At 41.3% G+C, this 23466-nt stretch overlaps 1 protein-coding gene across 3 annotated transcripts in view; it reads right to left on the bottom strand.

Moving 5' to 3' along the window:
- COL28A1 (collagen type XXVIII alpha 1 chain) overlaps window positions 1-23466 on the bottom strand; it is a 184656-nt gene that overhangs the window by 50113 nt on the left and 111077 nt on the right. For all 3 annotated transcript variants that reach the window (XM_043871678.1, XM_043871677.1, XM_043871679.1), the window contains one exon: window positions 22590-22658. In XM_043871678.1, the coding sequence (XP_043727613.1) occupies window positions 22590-22658 (69 nt within the window). The remainder of the gene's footprint in view (window positions 1-22589; window positions 22659-23466) is intronic.

Below are 23466 nucleotides of genomic sequence, written 5' to 3' on the forward strand. Positions count from 1 at the left end.
CGCCCTTATAGTTCAGAAGATCAAGGGCAGGCCTCTAGCAACTCCCTTCTCTTTGGCATCATGAATATTTCCTTGTTCACTCTAGCTTTGCCATCAGCATACAGTGTACCTTGCTACTGCTGCGGCTTACACGCTTCAGTATGTCTGATTCTGTGTGACCCCATGGACTGTAGCCCACCAGGCTCCTCTATCCATGGGATTCTCCAGGCAAGAGTACTAGAGTGGGTTCAGTTCAGTCCAGTCCAGTCCAGTTCAGTTCAGTTCAGTCGCTCAGTCGTGACCGACTCTTTGCGACCCCGTGAATCGCAGCATGCCAGGCCTCCCTGTCCATCACCAATTCCCAGAGTTTACTCAAACTCATGTCCATTGAATGGGTGATGCCATCCAGCCATCTCATCCTCTGTCATCCCCTTCTCCTCCTGCCCCCAATCCCTCCCAGCATCAGGGTCTTTTCCAATGAGTCAACTCTTCGCATGAGGTGGCCAAAGTACTGGAGTTTCAGCTTCAGCATCAGTCCCTCCAATGAACACCCAGGACTGATCTCCTTTAGGATGGACTGGTTGGATCTCCTTGCAGTCCAAGGGACTCTCAAGAGTCTTCTCCAACACCACAGTTCAAAACCATCAATTGTTCTGTGCTCAGCTTTCTTTATAGTCCAACTCTCACATCCATACATGACCACTGGAAAAACCATAGCCTTGACTAGACAGACCTTTGTTGGCAAAGTAATGTCTCTGCTTTTTATTATGCTGTCTAGGTTGGTCATAACTTTCCTTCCAAGGAGCAAGCATCTTTTAATTATCCAGGGGATCTTCCCAACCTAGGAATCGAACCTGGGTCTCCTGCATTGTAGGCAGATTCTTTACCACTGAGCAATCAGGGAAGCCCACAGCATAGCTTATCTCCCACCTTGAAAAAAAAAACTTCCTTAATCAGACATCTCACTCCCTCTCTTGGTCCATCTCTATGTTTCCCTTTTCAAAAGCGTTGCCTGTATGTTCTGTCTTCACTTTCTTTCCCACCATGATCTCTTTTTGCAACTTTTCATTTTAAAATAATTTCAAACTTACAGAAAAATTGCAACAATAACACAAATGTTTCCCATGTTCTTTTCAACCAGATTTATGAACAATTATTAAGATTTTCCCCTATGTTTTATTCTATGTGTGTGTGTGTTTATGTGTGAATGTGTGTGTATAGTTGACAATACCCTCCTTCTTAAAACACTTCACCTGGCTTCCAGGAAACACCTCCTCTTGGTTCTCTACTACTGGCTACTTCTCAGTTTCCTTTGCTGTGTCCTTTTCACTATAAAAGCCTCCTTATGCTAAGGACCCAGGGCCCACTTCTTTTTTCAATGTGTATTCACTCCCCACATGTTCTCATCCACTCTCAAGACATTAAATATTATCTGTATATTGTTAAATCAAATGTGTATCTCCTGTCTTGATCTCTCCTCCATACTTTAGATTTCTCTCCCCAAATACCTACATAATAGCTCTGATGGAGGTCTAGCTTTTTGTGTCCAAATCAAAATTTTAGACTTTGTGAGCTATTTTTTCCATATTAACCCACCACCATTTTCCTGTAGTTTCTCCCATCTCAGAAAGTGGCAACTCCATCCTTTCAACTGTTTTGGGCCACAAATCTTTGCCATCCTTAACTCCTTTATCTTATATCCCCCACATACAATCCAGAATCTGGCTTACCAGTTCCACTGGTGGAACCCCTCACAGTTTCCACCACTACCACCCTGAGCTTAAACCACCACCATCTCTTACCTGCACTTTGGCAACATCTCCCTACCATAACTTTTAATTTAACTTTCTGCTTCCCACATGCTGCCAGGACATGACGGATGTCAGGTCACTCCTCTACCAAAGCTCTCCACTGCTTTCTCATGACTCCTTGCATCCCGGGCATCCTGTCCTGATGTCCTTTAGGTACTGCCAGGCATGGGTTCTTATCCCAAATCCCTCATTACGAAGCCTCAGAATTCTTCCTACCCACTACTTGAGCTTCTACCCTGTTTTTCAACCTGGAATGTCAAGGGCCAGGGATGCAGAACAAAGAAGGACAAAAAATGGCCAACAAGGAAGTATTCTGGCAAAAGAAGCAAAAGCAGGTGGTAAAGGGATTCTCCCTCCCAACCGGAGAAGTGTTGCACTGAGTCTTTTGTTCCTTTAATTCACACTTTCACCTCTACTATCAATACAGCTGATAACTCTGGGAGGCTGTTTGTTATCCACATTGGCTGATGTTATTAGGATTTAGTTCCAGTTCATGATTCATCAGCACAGCAACCAGGGTTAAACCTAAGGATATTTTGCTTCTTGTCAAGGCTGTCCACAATGCCATCATGTTATGCAATGAGAAGTGGTAAATTATAAATACAAGTATTTTATGGCTCAGAAAACATGGGCTCTTCTAGACGTGTGGAATACACTTCAGTCTCACAAGTTCCCAGTCCCATCTCCTACACCAGTCTTTACCCAACACTCTCAACACAAACACATTTCCCTACTCAACATGTGAGAGAATGCATGTAGCAGATGTCTCAGATGGAGAGAAATTTGCTTTATAAAGATGTTTATAGAATCAGACTCTGTAGACTTGTAGTTTTCACTGTGGGTGAGATAAATATCAAGTCAAAATATTAAACAAAATAATCTTATCTTTTGTAAGGTAAAGAGCCCACAAACCCTATCCACTGGTCCCTGTTTTCTTCTCCACTGCATGGTATGGTCTTTTTAAGAAATAATTTAATTGATTTATTTTATTTTTTGTCTGTGCTGAGTCTTTACTGCTGCACAGGCTTTTCTCTAGTTGCAGAGAGTGGGGGCTGCTCTCTAGTTGAGGTGTGTGGGTTTCTCATTGTTTTGGCTTTTGCTGTTGCAGAGCACAGGCTCTAGGGTGCTTGGGCTTCAGTAGTTGGTGCATGTGGGCTCTGTAGTTGTGGCTTACAGGCTCTGGAGCGCTGGGTCAGGAGTTGTGGCACACAGGCTTTGTTATTCCCTGGCATCTTCCCAGATCAGGGCTCGGACCCATGTCTCCTGAATTAGCAGGCAGGTGTTTTTCACTACTTAGCCACCAGGAAAGCCTTGATCTTTTTTTTAATTAAAACATCTTTTTGGTATATGGAAACTCTGTAGCATCTAATCTCCACTTGTAGGTGTTTTACTGAACCTCACAGTCACTTCTGTCCCCTACATTCAGGTCAGTGCCCAGCACATGGCAGATGCTGACTAACATCTGTTGAATGAATGCTCTGGAAATAGGCAAGGTGATAAATATTGAGGAAAGCTATAGACAGGGCTCATTTTTATTAGATACCTATATGTACCAGATGAGTTGGTTGGATGGCATCACCAACTCAATGGACATGAGCTTGAGCAAGCTCCAGGAGTTGGTAACGGACAGGGAAGCCTGGCGTGCTGAAGTCCATGGGGTCACAAAGAGTAGGACACGATGAGTAACTGAACTGAACTGATGTGCCAGGCATGTGTTAGCCGCTCAGGATATGAAAACAAAAATATAAGCCATCTGCCATCTCACAAAGCTCATGATCTGGTGGTTAGGTAAGAGAACAAGCACCTTTGGTAGAATGTGTGAAGCCCTGTGGTGGGGCTTATCCAGTGGGCCATGGAAACACAGGGCTAAGATGATGGGGAGAGCTTCTGCAGGCAGTGCTGCCTAGTGTGTGCCCTGACAAATGAGTAAGAGAGAGCCTGCTGAAGTAAGGGGTAAAAGGGGCCTCCCCGAGAAAAGGGAACAGAATATGCAAAAGCCCTGGGGCCAGGGAACACAGCTTTCACTGGAAACGAAAAGGCTTTCAGTGTGATTAGATCTTTTGAAGCTACAGGGTTGAGAAGACTTAAGATTGGGTGCCTAGATCATACAGACTATTGCTAATTTTTTTAACTGATCTCTTTGCATATGTGTGTTAGCTGCTCAGTCATGTCTGACTCTTTGTGACCCCATAGACTGTAGCCCACCAGGCTCCTCTGTCCATGGGATTCTCCAGGCAAGAATACTGGAGTGGGTTGCCATTCCCTTCTCCAGGAGATCTTTCTGATCCAGGGATGGAACCTGGGTCTCCTGCACTGCAGGTAGATTCTTTACTGTCTAACCCAGCTGGGAAGCCTTATCTCTTTGGGTACATGTTAAAAATGCTTTAGATTTATTTTCTTGATATATAAATACCTACAGGTTTTAAAAATTATAAAATAGATTTTGGATAATATATTTGCAACCATATCTTTACCATGGATGAAGTTTAGTTTAGTTTAGTTATTATGCTTTCTAATGGCCAACAGAAGACAGATACCTCTTTTACTGGGCTTTGGCAGAGAAGTCAGGTCAAAACAAATGGTACTTCTGTCACATGTATGTGATAAACCTCACAATTTCACGATAGTGTATGAGCATATAATTATCACAGATTAAGGAGAGAGAAAGGGATGAAAGGGAGACAGGCCAATGCAGAGGGGAAAATTCCACCTTTGTTCTCTTCAGATGCATGATGAGACCATATGTGTAGGGTTAGGATGTTTTATTTTTGTGCCACAGTCCAGATATAAAATATAGCTCAGGATGGTTCAATAATTCAAGATTCAGTTGGTAGATTTGCAGTCAGATTTATCTATCTGGCATCAATTTTGTCAGAGTATTTCCTACTACAGAGTATTTCCTATGTTTCTGTTTGCAGACACAGGCCCCTAGGTATAAATCCTTTCCTAGAGAATTAAATTTATGTAAACTAGATTATAAAACTTAGATTTTCAAGTGCCGTTCATAACTGCCTCGATTCCTAAATAACCTTCTTAGTTTAATCCTTGTCCTACTACCTCTATCCTCAGACCAGCAGTCACCATTATTCTTTTTAAAAGTCATATCATGCTGTTGGTCAAAACCCAGAACATTGCTACTCACTTCATTCTGGGTATTACCCAAAGTCCTAACAAGGGCCTGTATGGCTACATGTGATCAGACCCGCCTTCAACTCCACTGATGTTACCTTTGTGACCTCATCTCCAGCCACACAACTGTCTCTGCTCTTTTTTATTTTTTTATTATTTTATTTTTTTTCTGCTCTTCTTTAAACAAGCTGGGCACCTTTCTGCAACCATGGAGCCTTTCCATGAGTGCTCTCTGCCTGGGGTGCACCTCTCTCAGAAATCCACAAGCCTGCCTCCCTCATCTCCTTCAGCTCTCTGCTCAAACCTTATCTTCTCCTGAGGTCATACACCTAAAACATCTTCAAAGCTCTCTACCCTCCTTACCCTGCTTTCTCCTTTATTGCATAATAGTTTAAATCTTCAAGTATACTGTATGACTTATTTATTATATTTATTGTCAATAGAATGCAGTTTCTATAAAGGCAGGAATCTTTGTCTCCTTTGCTCATAATATATCCCAAGCACCTAGAACAGAGCCTACATATTTACATATGCTCAATAAATACTTATTGAATGAGTTACTGAAATAAAAATCTTGTACAATTAGCCAAGACTGAGTATTAGTTAGTGCCCTTAGTTTTGAGCAGGAAGATGATCTGATTTTAAAATTGGTATATAAACTTATTTTCCTTATATGCAGAACAAAAGCATTCTATTTTGGAGGGCATATTGTGTGTGTGGGTTAGTCACTCAGTCATGTCCAACTCTTTGTGACCCCATGGACTGTAACCCACCAAGCTCCTCTGTCCAATGAATTCTCCAGACAAGAATACTAGAGTGGGTTGCCATTCCTTTCTCCAGGGCATCTTCCTGCCCGAGGGATCCAACCCGTGTCTCCCACATGGCAGGCAGATTCTTTACCATCTGAGCCACAATGCATGCATTTGAAAGGCATGTTAGTGTTACTCATTTCACAATCCTGGCAGAGAGTATATGTGCACTATTATTTAAGTATATACTTAGCAAGAACACAGAGTAAATGTGTTTGCTTGACAGAATCATCACAGTAAGATAATGTAAAAGGGAAGGACAGATTGAGGTCTGTGGAAGATTTCTTTCTTTCTAAAACTAGCATAATAATAATAATAGGAACTATTGATTTATTTATTTTTTTTTAATTTTCTTTTATTATTATTTTTTTTTTCCAGTGGGTTTTGTCATACATTGATATGAATCAGCCATGGATTTACATGTATTCCCAATCCCGATCCCCCCTCCCACCTCCCTCTCCACCCGATTCCTCTGGGTCTTCCCAGTGCACCAGGCCCGAGCACTTGTCACATGCATCCCACCTGGGCTGGTGATCTGTTTCACCATAGATAGTATATATGCTGTTCTTTTGAAATATCCCACCCTCACATTCTCCCACAAAGTTCAAAAGTCTGTTCTGTATTTCTGTGTCTCTTTTTCTGTTTTGCATATAGGGTTATCGTTATCACCTTTCTAAATTCCATATATATGTGTTAGTATGCTGTAATGTTCTTTATCTTTCTGGCTTACTTCACTCTGTATAATGGGCTCCAGCTTCATCCATCTCATTAGGACTGGTTCAAATGAATTCTTTTTAATGGCTGAGTAATATTCCATAGTGTATATGTACCACAGCTTCCTTATCCGTTCATCTGCTGATGGGCATCTAGGTTGCTTCCATGTCCTGGCTATTATAAACAGTGCTGCGATGAACATTGGGGTGCACGTGTCTCTTTCAGATCTGGTTTCCTCAGTGTGTATGCCCAGAAGTGGGATTGCTGGGTCATATGGCAGTTCTATTTCCAGTTTTTTAAGAAATCTCCACACTGTTTTCCATAGCGGCTGTACTAGTTTGCATTCCCACTAACAGTGTAAGAGGGTTCCCTTTTCTCTACACCCTCTCCAGCATTTATTGCTTGTAGACTTTTGGATAGCAGCCATCCTGACTGGCGAGTAATGGTACCTCATTGTGGTTTTGATTTGCATTTCTCTAATAATGAGTGATGTTGAGCATCTTTTCATGTGTTTGTTAGCCATCTGTATGTCTTCTTTGGAGAAATGTCTGTTTAGTTCTTTGGCCCATTTTTTGATTGGGTCATTTATTTTTCTGGAATTGAGCTGCAGGACTTGCTTGTATAATTTTGAGATTAATCCTTTGTCCGTTTCTTCATTTGCTATTATTTTCTCCCAATCTGAGGGCTGTCTTTTCACCTTACTTACAGTTTCCTTTGCTGTGCAAAAGCTTTTAAGTTTCATTAGGTCCCATTTGTTTAGTTTTGCTTTTATTTCCAATATTCTGGGAGGTGGGTCATAGAGGATCTTGCTGTGATTTATGTCGGAGAGTGTTTTGCCTATGTTCTCCTCTAGGAGTTTTATAGTTTCTGGTCTTACATTTAGATCTTTAATCCATTTTGAGTTTATTTTTGTGTATGGTGTTAGAAAGTGTTCTAGTTTCATTCTTTTACAAGTGGTTGACCAGTTTTCCCAGCACCACTTGTTAAAGAGGTTGTCTTTTTTCCACTGTATATCCTTGCCTCCTTTGTCAAAGATAAGGTGTCCATAGGTTCGTGGATTTATCTCTGGGCTTTCTATTCTGTTCCATTGATCTATATTTCTGTCTTTGTGCCAGTACCATACCTAACTCTACACCTAAAGCAATTAGAGAAGGAAGAAATGAAGAACCCCAGAGTTAGCAGAAGGAAAGAAATCTTAAAAATCAGGGCAGAAATAAATGCAAAAGAAACTAAAGAGACCATAGCAAAAATCAACAAAGCTAAAAGCTGGTTTTTTGAAAAAATAAACAAAATTGACAAACCATTAGCAAGACTCATTAAGAAACAAAGAGAGAAAAACCAAATTAACAAAATTAGAAATGAAAATGGAGAGATCACAACAGACAACACTGAAATACAAAGGATCATAAGAGACTACTACCAGCAGCTCTATGCCAATAAAATGGACAACTTGGATGAAATGGACAAATTCTTAGAAAAGTATAACTTTCCAAAACTGAACCAGGAAGAAATAGAAGATCTTAACAGACCCATCACAAGCAAGGAAATCGAAACTGTCATCAAAAATCTTCCAGGAAACAAAAGCCCAGGACCAGATGGCTTCACAGCTGAATTCTACCAAAAATTTAGAGAAGAGCTAACACCTATCTTACTCAAACTCTTCCAGAAAATTGCAGATGAAGTTAAGCTTCCAAACTCATTCTATGAGGCCACCATCACCCTAATTCCAAAACCAGACAAAGATGCCACAAAAAAAGAAAACTACAGGCCAATATCACTGATGAACATAGATGCAAAAATCCTTAACAAAATTCTAGCAAACAGAATCCAACAACATATAAAAAAAATCATACACCATGACCAAGTGGGCTTTATCCCAGGAATGCAAGGATTCTTTAATATCCGCAAATCAATCAATGTAATACACCACATTAACAAATTGAAAGATAAAAACCATATGATTATCTCAATAGATGCAGAGAAAGCCTTTGACAAAATTCAACACTCATTTATGATTAAAACTCTCCAAAAAGCAGGAATAGAAGGAACATACCTCAACATAATAAAAGCTATATATGACAAACCCACAGCAAACATTATCCTCAATGGTGAAAAATTGAAAGCATTTCCCCTGAAATCAGGAACAAGACAAGGGTGCCCACTCTCACCACTACTATTCAACATAGTGTTGGAAGTTCTGGCCACAGCAATCAGAGCAGAAAAAGAAGTAAAAGGAATCCAGATAGGAAAAGAAGTAAAACTCTCACTGTTTGCAGATGACATGATCCTCTACATAGAAAACCCTAAAGACTCTACCAGAAAATTACTAGAGCTAATCAATGAATATAGTAAAGTTGCAGGATATAAAATTAACACACAGAAATCCCTTGCATTCCTATATACTAACAATGAAAAAACAGAAAGAGAAATTAAGGAAACAATACCATTCACCATTGCAACAAAAAGAATAAAATACTTAGGAGTATATCTACCTAAAGAAACAAAGGACCTATACATAGAAAACTATAAAACACTGATGAAAGAAATCAAAGAGGACACAAACAGATGGAGAAACATACCGTGTTCATGGATTGGAAGAATCAATATTATCAAAATGGCTATTCTACCCAAAGCAGTCTATAGATTCAATGCAATCCCTATCAAGCTACCAACGGTATTTTTCACAGAACTAGACCAAAGAATTTCACAATTTGTATGGAAATACAAAAAACCTCGAATAGCCAAAATAATCTTGAGAAAGAAGAATGGAACTGGAGGAATCAACCTGCCTGACTTCAGACTCTACTACAAAGCCACAGTCATCAATAATAGGAACTATTGATTTAAAACCAACAGGAGCCAGTTGGAGAACTTTCAGAAGACTAGTATTCTAATAGATTAAAATTTTATTTTCTCCTTTGAAATTTAAGAACCACTATTTAAAGGCTTAATTGCATATGCCAAAAAGAAGTCTTGTAAAAGCTTACTGTCTTTACACCAATGAATAGGAATCAATAACGAATGCTTTAGTACTACTCTTTAAATGTCATCTCTATAAATATGAACTCACAGGAAAATCTGTCCATATCCAAGTCTTGTGCTTCCTAGCAAAAACTACAAAGTTGTGAAAATCTAACAACAAAATAGCACTGGGTCTCTCTTTTGTTTCTAACTTAATTATTAACTTAAGAGGACCATGGAAAATGGAATGATATAGCATAATAGTTGGCCTGTCTGGTGACAGGAAATGGCAGGCTAAGTTTCTTCTCCTTAGCTCTTTAACTTATTAGCATTGGTCTTTAAAAGTATTAGATTTAGATCCAATCAATCAAGAATTTAATGAATATATACACTTTGGTTATTGTGGGCAGAACCCACTATGAACACAAAAGAACCACCAGATATAATAATCTCAGGTTTATTCATATAAAACAAGTACATTTACTTTTACAGCATTCATTGTGGTCCTTTTGCATTGCAGTAACAGATAATTGGGTCACAAAGATATGCTTTGAAGAAAGTGGAATCCAGCACTTTCTGAGTAAACTTTTATCCGTTCTGCCAACCAAATATACCAAGTACACAGTATACCCTTACAATCTGTAAGAGCAAGGTACTTCCGCTATTAAGCTCTAAGATTTAGAAAAGAATTTATCATTTCACAAGTTTAGAGTCCTCTTGATGATGGAATTCAAGAATGGTTTATTGAACTAAAGTATATGCAAATGAAGTGTTTTCTGTGTTGACAATGTGGTTACAGGTGGAAGTTTACCATCATCTACTATACAACCTTAATGCATTCATTAAATTATTTACTACTTTGTTGATTAATTAAATAAACATTTATTAAGTGATTACTATATGCCAGACACACTGCTAGGTGAAAATTAGAGATGAATGAAAGAAACAAAATCCTTGCTCTCAAAGAGTTTCTCTTTACCAAGATAAGACAGATGATAAGTAAACAAAGAAACATTTTCAGATGCTAATAGTGTTATGAAAACAAAATGGGAGCATATAGAGTGATTGAGGATAGGGATCAGATGGTGTGGTCAGACACGTTCTCACTAAGGAGATAACATGAAGGGAAGGAGTCAACCATGTCAAAGGCCAGCGTAGGAGAAACAAGAGTGCAGAGGTGCTGCAGAAGGAAGGAACTTTGTTTTTGGAAAACAGAAAGGAAACCAGAGGGCTTTGATTGTATTGAGTGAAATAAAGGAAGATGCAAGATAAAATCAGAGAGACGGGCCGCATCCAGATCATATTCACCTTGGAGAGAGTTTTCTTTCCTTTCTTTCTCTTCTTCCCATTCTTCTCCTCTTCCTTTCAACTTTTAAAATATTGTAGGAAGACTTTAAAGGCTTTTTGAGCAAGAAAGGTATATAGTCTGATTTTTTTTTCTAAAAGAATGTCTATATAGCATGACTGTGTGGACTTAAAAAACTCAAATAGAACATCTAGAACCACACTTCTCTGTCCATGGGATTCTCCAGGCAAGAATACTGGAGTGGGTTGCCATTCCCTTCTCCAGGGGATCTTCCCAACCCAGGTTTCAAATCCAGGTCTCCCACATTGCAGGCAGATGCTTTAATCTCTGAGCCATCAGGGAAGCCGTAATTGAAGCTACAACTGAAGCTAAAAATTCAATGAACTATTTAAACAACAAATTCAGCACAGCTAAATAAAGATATAGTGAACTGGAAAATAGACTAGAAAAATATCAGCCATAATGTATCTCAGAAAGACAAGATTGTAAATATAGAAGGACAGATACAGAGGAAGAAGGAATGAAAAGATTTAGCTAATTATAGTTCCAGAAAGATGGAGACAGTGTGGGGATGGGAAGACTGGATTGGATTGCTTCAGATTGCTTAATGAAAGATAAGGTAGAGAATTTCAGAAATAATTTTTTAAATGCTTGTTCACAAAATCAGGAGTTCTAACAACTCTTAGGCAAAATAAATAGAAAGAAATCTACATCTAAGTACATCATAGTGAAACTACCCAAGACCATATAAAAAGAGACAGAAAAGTCACAGAGAAAAGTCACAGAGAAAAGGACAAATTACCATCAAAAGGATAGCTAGACCACCAGGTAACTTTTCAAGAGCAATAATGGAGGCCAAATGATGTGAGAATCTCCCATGCGCTGAGAGGAAAAACTGTGTGCCTAGAATTCTATACTCAGAAAAGTACGTTGTAAGACGACATTAGGTAAAATAAATGTAGTTTCATGCAAACAAAAACAGAGAGAGGTTGAGCTAGTAAAAATTTCCTCTAAAGGATATTCTGAAAAATCCAAGTCAGGCAGCAGGAGACTGCTTCCAGTATGAGATGCAAGATGGATTAAAGAGAAACAGACTAGTATGTGAATAAATCTAAATAACTAAGGATCGTATAAAAATATTTGGAAGGATTTAAAATTAATTAAAATATAAGGCCACAAGAATAATATTAGGGTAGGGGTTGTGGGCCCAGTGTGAGGAAAGCAGGAGAGACTCCATTTTGTAGCCTGTCATCCATCTTAAAGACAGAATGTAAACTGGGCCTGAGCCCTGCCCAAGTGAGGAAACCGTTGCTAATGAAAACCAGGTCTCCTGGAGACCTCCCTCCCTACAGATGGCAAACGGAGATTGTAGTTGAGGTCAGGCTGCCCCTGTTGGATTAACCATGGAGACATCCCCTCTTGATGTATAATCATTGTCCCCTCCCTTTAGCCTTAATTGTTGGTTCTCCTAGCACCTGCTTATTGTAAAACTCAGTCATATACAACAAAAAGGTTGCTAACATGTAACCAGTCTCCTGGGGGGGGGGGGGGGCGGCGGGGAGTGGAGCGGTAATAATTGTACTCCATTGTCTTAAGTGTCCTCTGAGGTGTTTTTTGCAACTCCAGATTCCACAACAGGGTAATGAAGAGTAAGTTTTGAAAAAAGAGGAAGAAAAATTTATAAATTCCTAACTAGTAAAAGAAAAAAATGCAACAGTTAAAAATTAATACATCTTTAAAAGGGAAAGAAAATATTAAAAAAAGAAATGGAATAAGTGGCACAAATAGTTCAAAATTCAAAGGTAAAAATAAACTTTAAAAGTTCACTAATTACATTAAATGTAAATGAATTAATGCAGAAGACATACATTGTCAGATTGGTGTTTTAAAAATCCACATATTTGTTGTCTAAAAGGAACATGTGAAGTAAGAGGATACAAAAAGGCAGAAGTAAAAGGATGACAGTAGAATACCAGGAAAATTTAACCAAAAAATTTTAAAAGATAGTAAAAGATAGTACAAAAAGATAGTAACTACATTAATCTCAGGTAGTTGAAACTTTAAGGTCAAAAGCATTATTAACCATAGAATCCTAAAGAAGTCACCATAGCCAATTTCCTATTTTCTTTATTTCCCTTTCTCCTTCTTCCTAATTCCCGCTCTCTGACTTAGAAGCAGACAGTTTTGTTGCCTATTTTTCTCCATTTGTATACTCTCTCTTCTTCTCACTTGGTTTCCTAGGGCAGAGTCCACACCCCATGGACCTATGAGTCTCATCATGATCATGTGAGAAGCATTCCTAATAATTCAAAAGAATTATTGTTTGAAGAATCTTTCATTGGATGAAAGGGAGTTTATTCTGAGGTTAGCTGTCAGTTGGACCACGATGCCCATAAAACTCCACAATCTTTGCTTTGTTAGGGATTCTGTGAGTGGCCTTGAACAGGTAACTTAACTTCCTTTCCTTTTGCTTGTTATATTTAAAATAAAAAGTCTGCAGCTAGATAAGCAGAGATGCTGATAACAAAAAGCCAATCACTGTAAAGTAAAGACATCTATAAAGGCAAAAACAAGTTTAGATTACAGACTAGTTGGCTACCACTGACTTTCACAGAGGTTTGTGGTACAAAAGAGTATGTCCTTCTACCACCCAAATTCGAAAGGACTTGATAAGCTTTGGAATATGTGACTAGTTTCTTGGTTATAACAGCCTCACCCCAAGGCAGCTACGCACATCAGCCTAAATTTTGCTGTAATTCCTAGCCTTGTGCCTGGTGATTGATTTAAAAGGTCACCAAGCTCCTGGTTGGGACACAACCGTGCTTGGGGAAAAAGTAGTACTTTTATCCTACTTTCTTTTTAAAAATTTATATTATCAAGAAAAAAGACCTCACTGTATATTAATATATCTCACATCTCCAAGGGCCAAGTTTACATCCTCAGGTACAAAAAAATTTTTGACTTTCCCAAATTTAATTTTGAAAGTCTTAAATGGACCTTTTGCTCTCTCTGGCATCTACCTTGACTTTGATTACTACCCAACATAGTTATTTCATGAAAGCCATTTAGAGCTGTGAGTGACCTTGGAACATGACTTAACATATCTGTGCCTCGTTTTCCGAAAGCCTACCTCACAGGCTGGTGAAGCTGGAATAAGATAACATGTGAAATTTAGAGATTATAGTATGGCCCTAGATGTCTCTGCAAGCTCTGATTAGTAAAGGTGCCTCTGACCTCACTGAACAGAAAAGGAGAAACATATATACTAGTAACTTATTTCTAACCAAGCACTGAAAGGTGGGAAAAAGATAAAATATATTTTATTAATTTTCAACAGTGAAATTCGTGGGCTATCAAGATGGTAGCAGCACCTAAGGGTAATCTCTCCATGTCCTTTACTCAGCTTGGTTTTATATGGACAATATCTGTTACAAGAACAAAAAGGAATACATGTATAGTATTTACATCTTTGTATATTAGATAAATATGATTGGATGGGCAGGAGGCATGGAGGGAGGGAAGGGAAAGAAAAAGAACAATCTAAAATGGCAGCATGGAAAAGGAAATAGCAACCCACTCCAGTTTTCATGCCTGGAGAATCCCAGGGACAGAGGAGCCTGGTGGGCTACAGTCCGTGGGGCTGCAAAAGAGTCAGACATGACTGACTACAGCATGCATACAAAATGGCAGAATGCTCACATAATTATAAATTATGTAGTAGCATTAGTATGGAAGTGCTCAAATGAAATTTTTCGTATAATTTTTAACTTTTGGTGCTAATTTAAATCTTTTTTTTTTTTAATATTCAGCACCAAAATATGGCATTGGATGCTGTCTTTATTACCAAGACTTCAGTCCTTTTGACTTTTCTTTTGGAATTAGGGAAACCATAGTAAATCTTGGGGCAGGATACAACACATACTTTGGGAAAAAATGACTTGGAAATTAGTTTTTCCTTCTAGGTTCATGGTAGTGCAAGGAATCTGGTAGATATCAAACAGTCTTCTGTGATGGTCACTAGTCACTGCACAGGGCCTCGTTCATGGTAACTAGACAGTACAAAGAAGCTGGTAATGATGATTCAAGCCCCACTAAATTGAGAGCTTAATATTTTCATTCAAAGTCTCATTGGGAAATAGGCTATTTAAAAAGGAAATTTCAATAATGCGATTAACATAGGAAAATATTGGGTTGGCCATAAAGTTCATTGGAACTTTTCCATAAGATGTTATAGAAAATCCTGAATGAACTTTTTGGTTGACCCTGATGTCATACCATATCCTCAGATTCAGATTCAGGAATTCAAAAACAAAGATACTATCCTTTATCTTAATTGGCTTGAAGAAATGAGAGCCACTTGGCCCAGGAGGGAAATGAAAGTGAGAACCAATAAGTGAGATATACAGATGAGCTCAGAGCCAGCCCCCCAGTTAATAAATGCAAACTGCCCCTGACCTAAGCAACCTGTAGTGTAGAGAGTATTATGGGATCTGTTCTTTAGGCTTTGGTTTCTAACCATGTAATTGTTTTTAATTTGGTTTAAGAAAGTAAAAAAAAAAAAAAAAAGTTTAAAGGTACAAGGATGGCTTCAGTGTCTGAAAATAGATTTGTGGACTTTGATGACCAGACTCAATTTTTAGCCACAGCCCTCCCCCCACCACAGGCACTTTGGCAGGTGTAATCCCAAAACAGCAATCCATTTTAAGGTTTAAACTCTGAGGTAGGTCCAATCACTCCTTTCTACATAGAGGAATCATTATAGGAATTTGAAAATTACAATACAGGAAAGCATTAGAAGTTATTGCAGAGATGGTTTCTGGCATAAAGATACACTAAGTTATGCTGTCAGCTATACCCCTTATTGTTTCAGTTTAATTTCTAAGTTGTGCTCAGGTTGAATGCAGTGAGCATACCGTTACCACAGTTGGTTTTGTGTTCTATTTTTGATGCTATTGTTAGATTGTGGTCAGGAAGAGGAAAGAAAAATTTAAACTGAAATAGCAGAAAGTCATCATGTTAAAATATGTGTGAGTGTGTATGTGTGAGTTGCTCCCTTAGTAATATTAACACCATCAGACGCATGATTCTGAGGTTCTGAGCTTAGAAGACTAAAACAACTCCTGTGTGTCAGTATACCTTAGCCTTTCTTTGCGTGCGTGCTAAGTCGCTTCAGTCTAAGTGTCCAACTCTTTGCGACCCCAGGGACTGTAGCCTACCAGGCTCCTCTGTCCATAGGATTCTCTAGGCAAGAATACTGGAGTGAGTTGCCATGCCCCACTCCAAGGATATTCTGGACCCAGGGATCGAACTCATGTCTCCTCCATTTCCTGCATTGCAGGTCCACTCTTTACCATTGAGCCATGGGAGATGTCCCAGGTATTTACAACTTAGTGTCCCTTGAACCTACCCCTGACTTCTTATAAGTGAGAACTTTTCTCCCTTAAGTCAGTTTCATTTCAATGAATGAATCATTTCTATTTCACCTTTAAAGAGGGCAATTTCCCATGCTGTAACAAGTCCACTCTAATAAAATATCTAGTCAGATGGATTCTGGAGGCACCTTCAATGTGATCAGGGTCACAGGGGCAGGCAGGGGGGAGGCAAATGGAAAGCTGGCAGGTTCCCTGTGAGATTCCCACCACAGCACGCTGACATCTGTCAAGCTTTAGCCTTTCTGGTGAAGGGACACCAGAAGGTGGCCCACATACCTGATGCATGGAATTCACAGAATCAGAGTTGCTTCAATATAGTTGAAAAGACTAACAACAACAAAAAAATCTACCTGAGAAATCCCATTAACCTTAAACACTGAGCCAAGAATCTTACAAAGTCCTGGGTTCTACTTTGAATTGCTAATCAGAGAGCTTTGGAGAAGGCTGTTTTCTTTCTGGCTGTTCTGTGCAAGCTGGGCTGACTCACCCACCATCACACCCCTGCTGATTTCCATCGCTGCTGGCTTCCCATGTAATCCCCTGGGACTCTAGCCCTTCCCTTATTCTCCACTCAGCCTAATCCCCACCGGCTCCTCCATCTCCCGATGTGGGGCTCGTTGCACCAGCTCTGCTTCCTGCCTCTCTTGCCATCCCCATCTCTCCAGCCTTTGAACCACAGCACTCCTGCCGGGTTTCACGTGGCCCTCATACTTTGTCCCTGGCTCTGCCAAGGACAGGAATGAGCATTTCCTGTTTGTTCCCTGGTCCCACTACACCCCCAAGCCTCCTCCAGCTCTTTGGCTAGTTCTCAGCATTTCTACTCAAGGCAATTTCTAAATTATCCACTGGTACTTCTGCTGCTGCTGCTTGAAATAAGTAAGAAGACAGCAAGACTCTGAGGGTGTTTTTTTTTTGTTTTTGTTTTTGTTTTTGCGGGGTGGGGGGAACAGAATAGAAGGAATGATAAAGCTGGACCCAGTCCTTGTAAGCCAGGTGACTGCGCCCCACAGTATTGGGAGAGTGACAGGCATTCTGGAAGTTGCCATGGAGACCACTCTTGCTTTCTGTTTTCTTCCTGAAGCAACAGCATACTTCAGAATAATATGTAACTTTACATTTTCCATCTTTCCTAAAAGCTGGTTACATTTTGCCTGGCAGCAATTGCCAGCTCTTTAATGAACCCTGGGTTCCTCTTCTTCCCCGGGCACACAGCTTACACCGCCTTTCTGTGAGACTAGCTCTTGCCGATAAAACGTGGGCCGAGGTGCTGTGTGTCACCTCTTGGCCAGGACTTTTAGGAAACAGGTGTGCCTCTTCCACACCCTCCCCTCTCTGCTTGCTGAATGTAAGTGGTAAAGAGACCCCCGCCAATGGAGAAAACATAAATGGAAGTTGAGATTCTCTGAAATTCTATGAGGAAGGAAATTGTCCACCAATGAGGACGACTCCCTCTGGTGTGCCACGTGAACGAAAACCTCCATTGTGTTTCAGCCATTATATGTTTGGTGGTCTTTTTGGTACACATGCCAGGCCTACACTAATTAATGCAATCAGTGTTTTAGGTTTAAGAGCATTAAATCATATGAATGTCAGAATCTGGGCCTTCATCCTAGAAAATACAAGAGGGACAAGTAGAAAGGGAAGGAAAGCAGGAAGAAACTATAATGTGAATAACTCCAACCATTTACTGCATGTGTAACCATGCATTGAACCTTGTTTTAAACACATTACACATACGGTCTCATTTAATTTCATTTCCTTTCTGCTTCATTTCCTGTAACAACTTTAGAAAACAGTACTATTATTATCCCCATTATTTAGATGTGGAAACTGAGGCAAGAGGTGTAATACTCAGGAAACCACGATTCAGATCAGTTGATTCCATAGCCCAGGCCCTGATTGAGTAACCACTACTGCATACTAGGCATTTTGTACAATTTTATCTTCACAACACCTTGCAAAATAGGCTTCATTATCCCCATTTTAAAGATGAGTAAGCTTTAGGGTTCCTCAAAGATAAAAAGCTTGTACAACTAGACAGATTCAGGCCAAGGTCGTATTTGGCTCTCAAGCGCATTCTCTTTCTGTCAGACCCTTAAGGTCAGAATCTAGATAGAGCAGTGAGGTCACTGGGCCTCAGTTTCCCTCCACTTCTGGGCCCCAGGAGTCTCAGGGGGTTGACGTGTTAGCTCTGTGACCATGGAACCACTATAGTCATCATGCTTTGTCAGCTTTGGAGATACTGGGATTTCCACCCCGTAGTGTTCACCAGATTCCCCCAGCACGTCATCAAGGCCGTTTGGTCACATTTGATAGCAAACTGGCAAGGCCTGAAATATTAGTCAGCCCATCCTTGGCCACAGCCTAACTACAGCGAGTATTTCCTCAGTCGATGAGAGATCAGTCATGTTCAGGCCTCAGTGGAGAATGGAAACCAGTGGCATAGAGGCTCATTCATTTAGTGAATAAAGGGTTTACACACAGCTGGAGTCATAGTCTAGTCCACACCTCTGTCTTGGAAATACCTAAAGTCATGGAGGACCACCAGGAATCCTATTTTTATAAAGACCTCCTGATTCTCTGAGGAAAAAAATTCTCTGGGCATGTTAGGGCCGACTGGGACACAAGGACTGATTTGAACAAAGGTGGAGAGAGGGCATGACTCCTGAGTAGAAATGCAGAGCGGAGGCCAGTCATTTCTGTCTGTCCTCATCCTTGGTGTCTTCACCTTGATGACCCACCCTCTCAGTCGCTCTCTCTTGGCCCCTCCAGGGCTAGTTGACACATCAAGCCGTTCCTCAAGACCAAGCCCCATCCTTTCGCCCCTCCTGACTTAACTGAGGACTACTGCTGCTCTGACGTAACGGAGAAAGTGATCAGTGCTGGGGGCTCACGGTGGGACAGCACAGTGGCATCATGTAACCCCCGACCTATGATGAGAACCTGAAGGGCCAAGGCCACCGAGGGGCCAGAGAGCCAGTGTCTCACATTCATGCAGACGATCAGCAGACGTTTGTGGTTGAGAGAAAGGACTGGGGCCCCTGGACGAGCTGGAGCTCACCTCCTCTTCCCCTCCATGCCTGCAGCATGGAGCCAGCCAGGCCACAGCGGGGACTGCAGAGCCATGGTGGGAGCTGACTGTGGGGTCCCAGGGAGTGAGCCCATCATGTTCTCCCGGGTTCCCACAGCAGCGGGCTTGGGTGGTCCCAGAGCCCTGGGAGGGGCAGCAGGAGAGGGTGCCCGGAAGCTCATGTTTTCCACACTGAGAATCAGAAGATTACACAGGGGTATGGGAGGGGGCACCCCCACACTCCTTCTGGTCATGCCCATCCCTTCTGTAGATGGCAGACAGAGGGGGTCTTGGATAAATACCTGCCTGATCATGTCACCCTGCTTTGACTTTCAGTCACTCTAGGCCTGACACCAGACTCATTACTGTGGCCTACAGGACTCTAGCCTAACCCTGTAAACACATTCATTTCACTGTGCCACCCCCGCTAGACTCTCTGGAGCTCAAAAAGTGATCATTTGATGTCTCTAGTCATGAAATTAAAAGACGCTTACTCCTTGGAAGGAAAGTTATGACCAACCTAGATAGCATATTAAAAAGCAGAGACATTACTTTGCCAACAAAGGTCCATCTAGTCAAGGCTATGGTTTTTCCAGTGGTCTTGTATGGATGTGAGAGTTGGACTGTGAAGAACGCTGAGCACCAAAGAATTGATGCTTTTGAACTATGGTGTTAGAGAAGAGTCTTGAGAGTCCCTTGGACTGCAAGGAGATCCAACCAGTCCATCCTAAAGGAGATCAGTCCTGGGTGTTCATTGGAAGGACTGGTGCTGAAGCTGAAACTCCAATACTTTGGCCACCTGATGCAAAGAGTTGACTCATTGAAAAAGAGCCTGATGCTGGGAGGGATTGGGGGCAGGAGGAGAAGGGGATGACAGAGGATGAGATGGCTAAATGGCATCACCAATTCGATGGACATGAGTTTGAGTAAACTCCTGAAGTTGGTGATGGACAGGGAGGCCTGGCGTGCTGTGATTCATGGGGTCGCAAAGAGTCGGACACGACTGAGCGACTGAACTGAAACCCCATTAGGACAAACTTCACATCTTTTCAGTCATCGTTTTATTCTGCACTTAGCCTATTTGTCTGACATAGATGGTGCCCAATCAGTGTTGGTTGGTTGGTTGAATGCATGTGCACTCAGTTGCTCAGTTGTGTCCAATTCCATTGCCCCACGGACTGCAGCCCGCCAGGCTCCTCTGTCCATGGGATTCTTCAGGCAACAATACTGGAATAGGTTGCCATGTGTGCCCTCCTCTAAGGGATCTTCCTGACCCAGGGATCAAACCCATGTCTCCTACGTCTCCTTCACTGGCAGATGAGTTCTTTGCCACTAGTGCCAGCAGAGAGCCCCTGGTTGGTTGAATAACTGAATGTAAAGCCAATATTCTAGGAACTAAGGTGGAGCAAATCATTTCTGTGATTGCAGCCTGAACCCCTTATTTTCCCCATGGTTGGGATGAGATCGAGAGACAGGGTACAAATCAGGCCCTAATGTGAAAATTTAATAACAAGGACTTCCATCAGAGTCTCTTGAACAGACATGCCAACAAAAGCAGATTTTACTGACTCAAATAGTTTTTTAGAAAGGGGTGTGAAATAGATTCAAAAAATGAACATAAGAAATGAAATTTCGCTAAGTATGGAGCCTTAAAATGACTCGGAGGAGCACCACCAATTTGATTTCTCAGTTCTCTCCCTTTGGAAGGGATGGTACGAGTCAGGGTCAGAAAAATGGGGTGGGCATACTGAGAGAAATGTTTGCCCTGCTGCCAGCAGGATGGCAGTATGTCTGGAGGAGGCTTGTGAGGCCGCCTTGGTCCAGGCTCACTGCCAGCAGCATCAGGCCCCAACCCTCCGTGGAGGAGAAACTTCTCTCACTTCTGATAGGACTGGATACGTGGCAGTGTTCATTTTGGTTCTTTCCTTATGATGGTAGTTTTCCCAGCATAGTTTCACTCAGGAGGGACTTTGAACATGGCCTGACCTGGGGGGCACAAGGAAGGCCAGGACACCAGGTGAGTCAGAACTGATGAGGATCAGTTACGCACAACTCAAGAGGCCCCTTTGTTAATAAGGAAGTAGTTCCCAGATAACAAAGGGGAAAAGCTGGCGGAGAATTTAACACGGCAGTGATAACCAACTCATAGCACACGTGAACTGAGCCAATCCTGGGCTCATTGCTCAAGCAAACTCATAAATTCAAAACCATCTTTTAACTGTAGAACTTAAAAGATGAAGTGTGAGAGATGCCGTTTACAAGGAAGCAGGTTTCTGCTGGTTGCCCAATGCGTGTATGCTACTGGTGATGTTAGCTGACCTTTGCTTGGGTACTCAGCCCTACAGATGGACAACTGTTACTTAAAAGACCTGCAGTGGAAGCCCTAGATGTTGCATGATAGATTGGAAGGTTTAACACGGATTCAAATGAGTTTTGCTCTTGACAGAACTCACTCTTAACACAGGAGTAGGTGGTTTAATTTCAACACAGGATTTTTCACATGTATTATCTTCAGCTCCTACTGTCTCCCATTTACTAAGAAATTCTGCCATCCAAAAAGGAGTTTATCTTGAATGTTTCCACTTTTTTAGAGTCAATATCAGTTACCCACGAGGGAATTACTCTGTTTTGAAGCTTAACCACTGTAGTTTATTTGGGGGAAAACAAATAGAATGAGAGTGAGCTGGTAAAAAATAAATACAGAAATCAACACACTAGAAGAGGGAACTGTTTAAATTACGCAGTAGCCTGTGGATGCCAAATTCTGTCTACTGGGGTGGGGAGACCCTGGGAGTCCCATCTCACGAGATAGGCCTATTGTGGTGGAGACAGAAATCAAGCAGAATGCAGTGGTTGTAAACACTAGTAGCACAGAGTTGGGCTTCTCACCTGGATGCTCAGGAGAATCACAGGGGCGGCTCTTAAACCCACAGGACTCAAACTCTGCCCCCCCAGAGATTCAGATGTCCTTCTTCTGGGGTAAGACAGCAGCATTATTCAAAACCTTCCCGGGTGATTCCACTGTGAGCTAAAACTGGAAACTTGGGCATCCCTGGGCTACAAATGGAGGCTGCAGGTGAGGAAGGTGAAGGGAGCACAGACTCCCCGCTCAGCTCAGAAACCGACAGAACTGCAAACCACTGTAACTGTTCAATTTCTCTCCAAGCTACTTATGTAACGTTAAGCATTTGTGAAGCAAGTGTACTTATCCCATGTTTCCACTTTCGGACAATGCCTCTAAATACCGGATGCTATTTTAACAGCTGAGCTTACATTAAGTCCATTTCTTAATAGCCGTATTTTGTATTATCCACAACCTCTTCTCCCCCTCGCTCTAGTGTGTTGAGAGGCGACCCTGGCACAATTCCATTCACTTACTTTGATTCCTTGTAATCCATAGCCAGGGGAGCCAGGAGGGCCAGGCAAGCCTTTCTGCCCAATGTCACCCTATTAGAAGACACAGAGATATCGGAGAGAAGGGTAAGGAGATTTAAAAACATTCAACAGATTACTGCTCTTAGCTTCATTCTCACTTCAGTCTTTCCATATTGATATAAAGCGGGGTTCTTCCAAAAATTTTAAACCACACAATCCTTTCAAACATTTTTACATGTAATCCAGCTATAAAGCGATAAGGCAGAACTGCTGGATGGAAGCAGGAGTGTTGGCCCCATAGCCTTGCCTGCTTGGGCTCCTCCTGCTGCCATAAACACCAGGCGTTCAAACACGGCTCACACGTAATTCTAGGTAGCCTTTACTATGTTGCACCATTTCAATACAGCATATTAATTTATGGGGGTTGAAGTTAAAGATTCAGCAGGTTTCCTTGCTGGCTCAGTGGTAAAGAGTCTGCCTGCCAATGCAGGAAGATCCCCGGATCAGGAAGAAGCCCTGGAAAAGGAATGGCAACCCGCTCCAGTATTCTTGCCTGGAGAATCCCATGGACAAAGGAGCCTGGCGGGCTATACAGTCCATGGGGTCACAAAGAGTCGGACACGACTGAGTGACTAGCACTTTCACTTTACTATGTTGCAATTTCAATATAGCATGTTAATTCACAGAGTTTGCAGTTAAAGACTCAGCACATATTGACATGGATCAGACTTGAATTTTTAAGAAAATATGTAAGTGAAGCAAAAAGTATGTCAGTTCCCATTATATGTTCCTCACAGCATAAGTTGACCCCATGTTTCTTGAGAGAGCTCTGTGGTCAAGTAAGATTGGGAAATGTTTACACCATGGATGTGCCTCTCCT

Source organism: Cervus elaphus, chromosome 18, assembly GCF_910594005.1.
Source record: "Cervus elaphus chromosome 18, mCerEla1.1, whole genome shotgun sequence".
Lineage (NCBI taxonomy): Eukaryota > Metazoa > Chordata > Mammalia > Artiodactyla > Cervidae > Cervus > Cervus elaphus.